Source organism: Primulina tabacum, chromosome 1 (genome assembly GCF_025594145.1).
Source record: "Primulina tabacum isolate GXHZ01 chromosome 1, ASM2559414v2, whole genome shotgun sequence".
Taxonomy (NCBI): Eukaryota; Viridiplantae; Streptophyta; class Magnoliopsida; order Lamiales; family Gesneriaceae; genus Primulina; species Primulina tabacum.
In genome coordinates, this window is record NC_134550.1 from 1,758,114 (window position 1) to 1,770,365 (window position 12,252).

Sequence of the window (12,252 nt, forward strand, 5' to 3'; positions counted from 1 at the left end):
ATTCGCTTCTAGCTTGCAATAGTAACCTGCATACTTGGCTGTTGTTATTGAATCAATTATAGTCTTAACTTAAAAATAAAATGCAAAATGTCAATTAGTCATATATATATATTAGTGTGTGATATTTTTAGTCCAGCTTATTTGGTTGAATCAATTATAATCCATAAATATATTTTTTCGATCATTTTTAGCCATTATCCTCAAAATAATGTAATTAAATGTTCAATTTTATTGTTAAATTTTTGTAAATGATGAAAATTTCTATGCATATATATGTTTGACAACGTAATTATAAATTTTGATAATGATATCAACAATTTAGTTAAATAATTTTGGCGAAAATGACTAAAATTAATCAAAATAACATATTTACAGGACTATAATTGATTCAGCGAAAAAAACAAGACTAAAAATGTCAAAAACCAACACATGTAATTAAGACTAAAATTAACATTTTGCCAAAATAAAGTACTTAAAACTCGAATCTTATTTGAATTAGTTTAGTTCTAAATAAATAATCGAAGCTGGCCTATTATGGCTGTGTTTACTTCACATGTCGACTAATTATATTATTATTGTTGTTGAAATGGTTGGATATGACGAGGAATGACGACGATAAATAACAATATATTGGTTTTAATTTATTACAATTTGGATTGAGACTACAATTGAGGGTGAACTACAATTTTGATTGAAATTATAATCAAAACGTGAATCAATTTTATTTTATTTTTTTTAAAAATCCTACTCACTTTGAGACAATGGAAGTATATCTCGAACATAAAAATTTGGGCTTAAATTTATGTGAATATGTTGGAATATCAAAGAGTATGGAAGAGTCGTTCAGATTTGTATTAAATGAAACTTGATATTAAATAAAAAAAATAGCAATAAAATATTATTGAAATAATACAATTAAGGGGTGCTTTTTGGCAAACGATGAAATAAAAAGTAAAAATAAGGAATGAATATTGAAATACATATGACAAGAGTTGCTGGACTTGCATTTACTTTTAGAAGTTCAAACCTAAATTGTTTGTTTTAAACATGTAGACATGTGGTGTCCTTTCTTGTGTCTAGAGAGCTTATTTAAACCTCGGGCTGCACCTGATCACTAGGCATACCAAACCCTTTCAGGTTTTATTTGTACCGAAAAATTTGAATTTGAGAAAATATTTAAACGAAATATTTGAAATGTTTATGCGATTTATTATAAAAAAAATTAAAATTTGAGTAGAACTCTTGTGAGACGGTCTTACAAATTTTTATCTGTGAGACTCTGGGATGACAGTTATAATGTCGATATATACATATCCACGATTTCTTCAATCAAATGATTCGCTTGTAGCTTACCGCTGCAATTCACAGACTTTAACCCACACTTAATATTCACAGGTGAAGCAGTCTACTTGAGTTCCTGGACAAACACTCGTAATAAAAGAAATGGCTCGGCTCGGGGTTGTTGCAAGTCAACTGAGCATTGTAGGATGCCCAGTTTGGAGCATCCTTTTGAACATGTCCATCCCAAATGCAGAATCTGATGAACTAAGAGAAGGCAGTACATAACTAAGCAGCTTTATACTTGGCTTCAGGTACCTCTAGGAAGACAAAAATAACAATAGCAACATTGAAAGAGACGTTGATAGTTTGTTGTAATAGCAAAACCGGAGGATTATCAATGTATCTAAACGTGGATAACTATATTAATCTAAACGTGGCAAACTATATTAATGCCTTTCTCTTAGTCAGTTGCTATTGAAAACCAGGCAGACATGAGTGGTACCAAGAACCATCTCTTATGGCTCTATAAAGTGAACAGTAAATTTCTACATTTTGCTAATCAAGCAGGATTTGAGTGAGATTTTTGTTTTCAGAAAGGAAAGAAAAGAAAAGAAAAGAAAAGGCCAGATAGCGGTATGTTCAGTAAGAAAATCACCTTTTGTATACCTTTTGCCAACAAATTCAAAGCTAGAGCTTTGTTCGCATCTGGATGGAATAACTACTTAAATCTAACGTAGGTTGTTATGCAGTCCTAGTAAAAATTTTACAAACCTAGGTAATGCTAAAATGACATTCTAGCACATTAAAGAGAAGCTTTACGCAAATTTCATCTAGAAAAATTAAAAACCACGCAAAATGTAGTGGATTAAGCAATGGGAAGCCATGGAAAATAATCGGCTGCACATATGCTGGCTTCAGCTTGGCCAACAAGTTGGACATCAAGTGAATATCTTTATGAAGAGATATTTTTCATCTTAAAAAGACAATCCTAACTTTCAATTCATAAATAAATTATACACCACTTAAACATAATTAGATTACATGGTAAAAACACGTGTCATGACCTTGGAAAGAATTGAGTGCAAACATGATTCATCCAAATACCAGATTTAAAAGATTTTATTTTGCATAATCTGAGTTGAACTAAATTAGAATCTATCCCCTGGTTTTATAAGGATTTAAAACCTCCTCTGTTCCCTATATATGTATACAGAGATTATAGTTGACTCCATTTAAATACAAGAAATCATACGTACCACAGAAAAAATTGAAAAGGTTTCCCTTTTAAAACCATGATATTGAAATAAAACAGTATATAAGGCCGTATAAAAATAATATACCAAAACCCTACAAGCTACCAGCGAAGGCATGATAAAATAATCTAAATGAAGGTACGGAGTATGGAGAGTACCTTGAGATGGTAATTTCATAGGGAAATGAAACACCTTCAAGGTTTGGTATTGGAGGAACATGATCCTTCTTATCATTGACAAACCTAATTATCTGAAACAGAACATCACGAAGAGAGGCTTCCAATGCAGTGCGCCGAGCACTCCTTGCCTCCGCCACAGTTTCTGTGGGCAATAACAGAAAATTAGTGTGACAGCTACATGCCCGCTAAAAGTAAAGAGTGAAATCTCTTATCTCTAAACCTTCACTCGCATCTCTAAACCATATTAAAAGTTTACCTCCAGGATCAACTACTATTTTTGAATAATGAGACTTGCCAGAATGCCCTTTAGCGTGTTGTGCAACATTCAAATTGATGTACCACTGTTCCCAGAGGAGGCGTTCAACTTTGTTAGTGAACCATGTGGCCTGTTTGTTTTTGACTTCATAGAAGGACAAACATATCTGGGTCCCAGTAATATACAGAACAAACAACATCAAGAGATGTCATAATAAATTCAGAAAGAGATTTTCAAGGCAGAATCCAATTCATTAAAAATAAAGTCTACCATTTCCTTCTCACACTACTACACGTATCACTAAAAAATTGCATCCAGCGCGACCAGAGTGGATTAGCATTGTCATTTAGATGTATTAAATTCAGAAAATTGACCAGCTCTCAAAACATTTACTACTATGAAGTATTCAAAACACACATGCACCACAGACTGGATCCTCATAAGCCTTTCCATTGAAAAGAGAATACATGCTACATCATCTATTGCAACAGGAAACTAACCCACTTACCTAACCAAGAGAATAGCTACATCATCTTGCCCTAGGGGATCAGAAAAAAAATATTAACAGCAAAATATGTCAGCTAGGATGGAATTATTCAACAAGGAGGTAGACCTTGTGTGTCCATATTCTATAAGAAAGTTCTTCAGCATGACAAAAAAAAAATGATATTAACAAATGGCAAGTTAAAATCAAAGGTGGATGGAGACACAATTAATGCCTATGAAACGTCTGTGTTCATTGGTCCTTCCACACGCTTAAAAATAATAAAAAAAGATTGACCACAAGTGCATGAACCACAGATTGTGTAGAGTTCAAGATTATTGCAATTCATGGACCTGATTTTTCTTGTTTGGGTGCTTCTCCACCCTATCAATGAACTGGTCGATCTTCTCATCAATTTTTCTCTCAACCTCCATATCACCACATTGCACCTGGATATTAGATATAAAAAAGGTGAAGAACTGGTACAAGACAAAAAAAAAAAATTCTTGTCTCAAATTACCCATGAGCGGGGCATTGAACTACAGGAAAACTAAGGCTCTATTTGGATTTGAGGTTTCATTTTAACAATAGATTTGAAACGTCTCAATAATATTTAGGATTTGAAATACCTTGGTTTTATTAAGAAAAATGCCTTAAAATCAAAGATGATGGATTTGAAAATTAACCAAATAATTTGAGTGGATTTGTAGCAAGGATTTGAAATCCAAATCTATCAAACTCCTTCCATCCAAAACCTAGGAGATTTGTCAGCATATGTTGGCATTCCATCCAAAAAAGAAACATTTTTTTTATGGTGATACAAGGAATACCTACCCAAAGACCACACAAGAGAGAAAAACATAAATTTAAATAATAATGCATTATGTCATTATCGGAACATACATCAAGCACCACCTTGGCAACCATATTAAGATTCTATAAATAAGCGAGAAGTATAATCGTGTTGTATCTTACAACTTTTGGTTTCGACTCATAATTGTTAAATTGCTTATGGACGCAGAAGTGCCATGACGCTTTAGTATTTACAAAACTCAGTCAACCTAGAAGCTTGTCCAAGTCCACTAATTCAAAGAAAGCTTAAATAAAGAGTAAAACTTGACTGTTTAAATTATGTAATACATACAACTAAAGCACCACAGATAGAAGTAAATTCATCCCTTATGCATGAGGAGACATATGTCAAATGATACCTTTTTTTGTTCAAAGAATTGGGTCCAATAATTTTATTAAAAACAGAGACGAAATCTCTTAGATTGTGCTCGGATTTCCTCGACTTGTTTGGATAAAGAAAATTGAAGGAAAATATATTTGAAATACATCTCTGAAATCCTTTCTCAAATCAAATCCCTCCCCCCAAGCCCAACTTTTAGAAAAATTTATATTTTTAGTTATGTAACTCGCATGTTTTTCATTTTTTGGTTTCGTTGTCGTTAAATTTACAACCTTAGTATACTAAATCAATAATTTTCAATTTTTTTCGAACTTATTTATTTTTCATCGGGGTGATGACGTGATGCCGGAAAATGATGGTATGTTATCAGAAAATATTTACGTAGCCGATTTCATGCCAGTACTCCGGTGAAAAATGGCTAAACTAAAAAAAAATGCAAATTAATGTACTAAATATGTGAATTGATTGATAACAAAATAAAAAATAAACAATGTACAGGTTACATGATCAGATAGGTAATTTCCCCAATCTCTTATTATCCATTAAAAAAGTCCCAATCAAAATAATCAACACTTTACTCAAAGGCAATGCAAAACTTGCACACTATAAAAAAGTTCTGAGCAGGGTTAATGTACTAGCAGCTAGAAACTGAATAATCAATAAAAATGGAATCAATGAAGATCATATAAACCGATCTCTGAGAAAACGGGAATTACTTACATATGTAATCTCAAAAAGCTCCAAATCAACATCTTTAGGGCGCACTAGGCCTAAAGCTCGATGGAACAACACAGTGTGTAGAATGCCTGCACATCAAAATTTCACACCCATCAACGATTGTAAGCACAAATGGCATCGCTAATAAACAACCGCAAATCACAAAATCTTGACCTGTTCAACAAAGTAACCACCCATGGTTCCCAATGAAAAAGATTAAGAGCGATCATATAAAATTCATGTTTCTAGATCATACATCAATCTCAATTTCAAATTTTCATCATAAAAATTACTGCAAAAAGAATCAAAATTCAGCTACACAACTACACGAGTAAACATGGAAAAACCTCACTATAAACGATCAACATAGCTATAAGAAAGTCGAATCATCAGTTCATCACCAAAGAATAAATAACAAACCCATTGTTTTAAAATAAAAAATGGTAAAAAGAAAGCAACTTACACCGGAGAACTTCACATATCTCGAAATGCTCAACTTCCTGATTTATTGCGTGAAAAATTAATCGTTAACCGTAGCGTATAAAAATATGCCATCAAAAGGATTAGCAAAAAAAAAAAGGATACTTACGAGTTCTTTGAGCTGGCAAACTTCGCAATTCATCGAGATTGTCCACCTGGACAAGGAAGAGCAATAATATAGATGTTCGAATCTTGAAAAATAGAGAGGAAAACAAGCGGAGAGAACGCCGCCGATGTGCGCTCCGATCCGATTAGTGGTGGCATAAATAGTTCAAGTTACCAGGTGGGAAGACCCAGAAGCGGGTTTGCTTTTGCCGCACATATAATCTATAAATGCGACTTTGGAGGCCTGCTTGGAACGGCTAACGAAGCACGCTTTTAGGACGCATACGGCATATCTGCGAAGTTTTTAGGAAAAATGTATTTTAATATAGAAATTTTTTTCTCAGTTTTATTTCATGTTGGTGATGTTGTAAAACTTCAGATCATTATTTATGTGTGTATATATTATATATATTAAAAAATTAATTTGGTATTCCCCTTTCTCAAGATATAGATTTCTAATTGATTTTTTTATATTTGTTTATCTACATTAATATCTAGATTACTTTAAATTTCATATGAAGTTATGCAAATCGAACATATAACATGTTCACATTAATGATGATATTTTTGATCTCATTTGTATTTGGATCGAAAAAGAAGAGCATATTTAGTTCTATTTTTAAGGCGAAAGTATGCTTATCATATATATACTTGAAAAGCCAACTCATGTTCTTATTATTATTTTTACGCGAAAAATGAAAAATAAGAAGAAACATGTCTAAAATGATAAAAAAATGTAAATATATGAATTTACAAACAATACAATTAGTTCTCATTATCATCTCTTAGTGCATGTTGACAAAAACTTGTGTGAGATGGTCTCACGGGTCTTATTTTGTGAGACGAATTTTTTATTTGGGTTATCGCTAAGAGTATTACTTTTTATTGTGAATATCGGTAAAGTTAACATATCTCACAGATAAAGATTTGTGAGACCGTCTCACAAGAGACCTACTCGTGCATGTTTGAAAGGATTGAATGAAGTAGAAATAAAATGGACATTATTCTCATTCATTATTTTGCTTGGTATAACTTTAGAATGTGAACACTCATTCTAATAAAAATATTAATTTTAAAATTATAATAATTATATTTTATTTAATTTCATAATTTCTCATGTCAATTATAAAAATTTAGTAGATATATTATTCTATTTTTATTTTCATTTCATTCTAAAATTCATTCAATTTTTATCTAATTCCATTATAAGCAAGCTTATTTTCAATGCCGGTTTTCTCCCCATATTGCTGAATTGTATGCCACCGGAGAGGAATATGGGTGGCTCAAATCTTTCCATCGTCACAGATAGATGACCGAAACCGATGCAAAACAAGTAGTTCCAGATAATCAAGAACCCTCGCTGTTGTCACTTGATGCTCATCTCGTTTGTACAACCTGGGGTGTGGTTTCTAATTCCGCGGATGCGTCTATCAACTTTCGCTCTCCTGAAGCTAGATCTGTGGCTCATTTCTTGGGTACAAAGAGATTTAACTTATCAGACCAACATGGTGTTTAGGAAATGGATTCCTATTTTAGTTTTAGAAATGTTTTATATAAAGACTTTGAACTAGTCTGACAATTAATGGAATATTTTGTTCTCAAAAAAAAAAAAGAAAACACATTACTAAAATAATTTTAAAAGTTACTAAATAAATATAGTCATCACATAAAACAAAATAAAATAAACCCAGGTGTAAAAATTGACAAGATTCTTCCTCAATATACTAGCCTAGCAGTCAACCTCTCATGACTGGAAAACAGCAGAAATAAGTACTTCATGATTTCATTAAAACCCTCGAACTAGCTAGCCATGAATCTTGGTTCTGCCAACAGCTTTGCCGCAGAGTAGAACATTTGTAGGTATATCATATTCATTAGCCAAGCTGGGAATTGGATTGTAAACTCTCAGATATAATTGTTGGCCAAGATATTGCCTTCCCCACATCGTAGACCTCAAATTCCACATTCCTTGGTTGTCCAATGATACTAAAATAGCTGTCCAAGAATTCGGGTATACCTAAAAAATGCATCAAAAAAGAAAAAAAGCAGCAAGAAAATGTCGTGAAAATGATTGCAGAAATGTAATAACATATGATGCTGATGAGTTTTGAAGTTACCTGTGTGGTATGTCTGGTAAAGGCATCAATAAGATTGTATCCTTTCCTGCTGCTTTGCGTCCACTGTCCTGCCCCGAATCTGTTTTACAAGCAATAGAATTGGTATGTCTGAAACTTTTCTTGTGCATTACATTTTATGCACTCTTCCACAACAATATAGACCCTTCAAAATTTCTTACAACACACATAATGATAAATGGTCAATCAATGAATTAATGACCATGTGTGTTCAAGAGGAAGGAAGGTTGTTAATGGAAACGAGTGATAATGTATTTATGACTACACAAGGAAAGTATAAGAAGCAAGCCAAAGTCAAGGGAAAAGAGAAAGGAATAATTCCACCCCAACCTGAACATCAAGAAAGCAGGGTATGCAAAACCTAATAAAGCTAATGGAAAATAAACGGAGCATCTATTCAGGAAACAAAATGTCTTCGCATGTGGAGGCTATTGGGACTTGCTACCTTATATTGGATAGTGGTTTTATTTTAAAATTGGAAAAGACATTTTATGTTCCTAGTTTTTCTAAGAATTTAATTTCAGTTTCAAAACTTGTATCCCTTGGTTATTCATTTCAGTTTTTGGATAAATCAATAAATTTGTTTTATAAATCAAATCTTATTGGAAATGGTACAATGGTTGATGGTCTTTTCTCTATTTATTTACAAAATAATAACTTCACTATGCATGTTCAAGGAGGTATTAAAAGATGTGTTATAAATAAAGATTCCTCTAGATTATGGCATCGGATATTGGGACACATCTCCATAGAGAGAATTAAAAGATTAGTAAATGATGGAGTACTCAGTACTTTAGATTTTACTGATTTTGAGACTTGTGTGGACTGCATTAAGGGAAAGCAGACCAATAAGTCTAAAAAGGGTGCCAAGAGGAGTACAAAAATATTAAAAATCATACATTCAGATATTTGTTGTCCAGATATAGATATGCAAAGTCCGAAATACTTCATCTCCTATATTGATGATTATTCACGATACATGTATATCTACATGCTTCATAACAAAAACGAAGCACTAGAAGCCTTTAAGGTTTTTAAGGCTGAAGTGGAAAAGCAATGTGGAAAACATATTAAGATCGTGAGAACTGATAGAGGTGGAGAATATTATGGTAGATACACTGAGAATGGACAAGCACCTGGTCCGTTTGCGAAGTTTCTCCAAGAACATGGGATTGTTGCCCAATATACTATGCCTGGTTCTCCTGACCAGAATGGCGTAGCTGAGAGAAGAAACCGAACATTATTGGACATGATAAGGAGCATGTTTAGTAGCTCCAAACTTCCTAAATCCTTGTGGACTGAAGCTCTTAAGACAGCTGTGTATGTATTAAACCGAGTTCCAACTAAGGCTGTCCTAAAGACGCCATTTGAGTTATTAAAAGGTTGAAAACCGAGTTTGCAACATATATGCGTTTGGGGTTGTCCTTCTGAAATAAGAGTTTACAACCCACATGAAAAGAAACTGGACCCAAGAACCATAAGTGAATATTTCATTGGGTATGCCGAAAAGTCCAAAGGGTACAGATTCTATTGTCCATCTCAAAACACTAGAATTGTGGAATCAAGAAATGCAAAATTTCTTGAAAATAACTTGATTAGTGGGAGTGATCATGACATAATTTTTTAGAATGATCACATTAATTCACAACCCTCTTATTCAAATGACAGATTGATTGTTATTCACACCCCTCAAGATCAAATGGGTGTTAGGCTACCGATTACTGAAGTTCCACAAATCGCTGATGAAAATCCAGTAGATCAAGTTGTTAATGAAGAACAACAAGAAAATATTGATCAATCAAACAACCTTAGGAGATCTACTAGAATAAGAAGATCAACAATATCTAGTGATTATGTTGTGTATTTACAAGAATCGGATTTTAACATTGGAGTCGAAAATGATCCTGAAACGTTTTCACAAGCCATGAGTTGTAATGAGTCAAAACTATGGTTTAATGCTATGAAAGAAGAGATGAATTCTATGGCAGTTAATGGAGTCTGGGATCTTGTTCAGTTGCCTGATGGTGTAAAAATCATTGGATGTAAATGGGTCTTCAAACCAAAGAAAGACTCATTAGGCAACATTGAAAGGTATAAAGCAAGACTCGTTCCTAAAGGGTTCACTCAGCAGGAAGGAATCGATTATAAGGAGACTTTTTCTCCTGTATCTAAAAAAGATTCTCTCCGTAGCATTCTAGCATTAGTTGCACATTTTGACTTCGATTTACAACAAATGGATGTGAAAACAGCTTTTCTCAATGGAGAACTAGAGGAAGAGGTTTATATGAAATAACCTGAATGATTCTTCTCTAGTAATGGTGATCAATTTGTTTGTAAGCTTAAGAAATCTATATATGGATTGAAACAAGCTACCCGTCAATGGTATTTGAAATTTCATGATGTTATCTCTTCATTCGGATTCATTGAGAACCCCATGGATCAATGTATATACCAGAAGGTCAGTGGGAGCAAGATTTGTTTCCTTATTCTATATGTGGATGATATATTACTTGCAATCAATGATAATGGTCTGTTATATGAGGTGAAACAATTCCTCTCTAAAAACTTTGATTTGAAGGATATGGGCGATGCATCTTATGTCATTGACATTAAGATACATAGAGACAAAATTCGAGGTATTATAGGTCTGTCTCAAGAAACCTATATAAACAAAGTTTTAGAGAGATATCGGATGAAAGATTGTTCACCAAGTATAGCTCCCGTTGTGAAAGGCGATAAATTCAATTTGAGCCAATGCCCAAAGAATGATCTAGAGAGGGAACAAATGAAAAGCATTCCTTATGTTTCTGCTGTCGGAAGCTTGATGTATGCTCAGGTTTGCACTAGAACTGACATTGCATTTATTGTTGGGATGTTGGGAAGATATCGGAGTAATCCAGGTTTAGACCATTGGAAAGCTGCAAAGAAAGTCATGAGGTACCTTCAAGGGACCAAATATTATATGCTTATATTCAGACGAACTGAGAATTTGGAAGTAATTGGCTACTCTGATTCAGACTACGCTGGCTGCATTGATTCAAAAAAATCCACTTCAGGATATATTTTCATGCTAGCTGGTGGAGCTGTATCTTGGAGAAGTGCAAAGCAGACGTTGACTGCTACTTCCACTATGGAAGCTGAGTTCGTATCTTGTTTTGAGGCAACCTCACATGGTGTATGATTGAAGAGTTTCATTTCAGGGCTTAGAATTATGGATTATATATCTAGGCCATTAAGAATATATTGTGACAATTCAGCTGCTGTTTTTATGGCTAAAAATAACAAAAGTGGTAGTCGAAGCAAGCACATCGACATTAAGTATTTAGCCATACGAGAACGTGTTAAAGATAAGAAGTTACTTATCGAGCACATTAGCACTGAATTGATGATTGCGGATCCTTTGACGAAGGGCATGCCACCATTGAAATTTAAGAATCATACAGAAAGAATGAGACTTGGTTCCTTTATGTAATTTTGTTGTATGAACAAAGTTAATGAAACTATGATGTGATATTTTATCATATTTGTTGTGCACACATTCAGTGATTCTTGAAATATCAATAAAGTTGGACCTCGAATAAATATAAGATTTATTCATTAAGTTATACAGTTTGAGATACATAATCCATTGTGATACATGGAAGATAATACTCGCTTCTAGAGGAACTATCGCCATGATTCATGTGTTCTGTTTTCTCCTATGGTAAATGAGATATATGGGTCAAGTGGGAGAATGTAAGAAAAAATAACCCATATTAATCAGAAGAAGGAAAGACGTGTAGAAAATGGCGACGGCTATTACCTACAACTTTTGACAAACGTGCTCAACTTTAGAACCTTGAGATACGTACATGTTTCTTCTTCTGAATCTCGGCTCCCGATACACTCATCGATGATATGAGAAACGTCTATAAATAGAGCGATTGAGGTCCCTAAGCACATACACCTCATAAGAAATATGCACCATCTATTGAGAGTGTGGAGTGCTTAGAAGACATCAACCGAGAAGAAAATCAGAGAGATCAAAATTTTCAATGGCCGGAGGTAACACTCGATTTAAGCTTCCGCATATTGAATTTTCATGTTCATGTATACGTAAAAACATGATTTTGAGAAAAATCTATAACAATATATACATCATTATGTGCATTTTAACGAACGGGTTCTGAA

General features: G+C 33.5%; 1 protein-coding gene across 3 annotated transcripts; it reads right to left on the minus strand.

The window, feature by feature from the left end:
* Window positions 1-1,285: 1,285 nt before the first annotated feature.
* Window positions 1,286-6,197, minus strand: LOC142551961 (autophagy-related protein 101-like). 3 transcript variants are annotated; one of them, XM_075661617.1, is made up of 7 exons: window positions 5,952-6,197; window positions 5,826-5,862; window positions 5,366-5,451; window positions 3,807-3,902; window positions 3,009-3,135; window positions 2,693-2,855; window positions 1,286-1,596 (listed from the first exon to the last, which is right to left on the minus strand). In XM_075661617.1, the coding sequence occupies exons 1-7, from the start codon at window positions 5,982-5,984 to the stop codon at window positions 1,470-1,472; spliced, it is 669 nt and encodes a 222-aa protein (XP_075517732.1). In that variant the 5' UTR covers window positions 5,985-6,197; the 3' UTR covers window positions 1,286-1,469. The 3 variants fall into 3 exon arrangements, with proteins under 3 accessions (XP_075517732.1, XP_075517654.1, XP_075517814.1); XM_075661539.1 differs by having other exon boundaries at window positions 2,970-3,135; window positions 5,952-6,191; XM_075661699.1 differs by having other exon boundaries at window positions 1,286-1,545; window positions 2,970-3,135; window positions 5,952-6,188.
* Window positions 6,198-12,252: the final 6,055 nt, after the last annotated feature.

Coding starts and splice junctions, on each gene's coding strand:
- LOC142551961 (XM_075661539.1), bottom strand. CDS start 5,984: ATGAATTGCGAAGTTTGCCAGCTCAAAGAACTC. Junction 3,903..5,365: donor AGCTTTTTGAGATTACATAT/GTAAGTAATTCC, acceptor TCTAATATCCAG/GTGCAATGTGGTGATATGGA. Junction 1,597..2,692: donor TATGAAATTACCATCTCAAG/GTACTCTCCATA, acceptor GTCTTCCTAGAG/GTACCTGAAGCCAAGTATAA.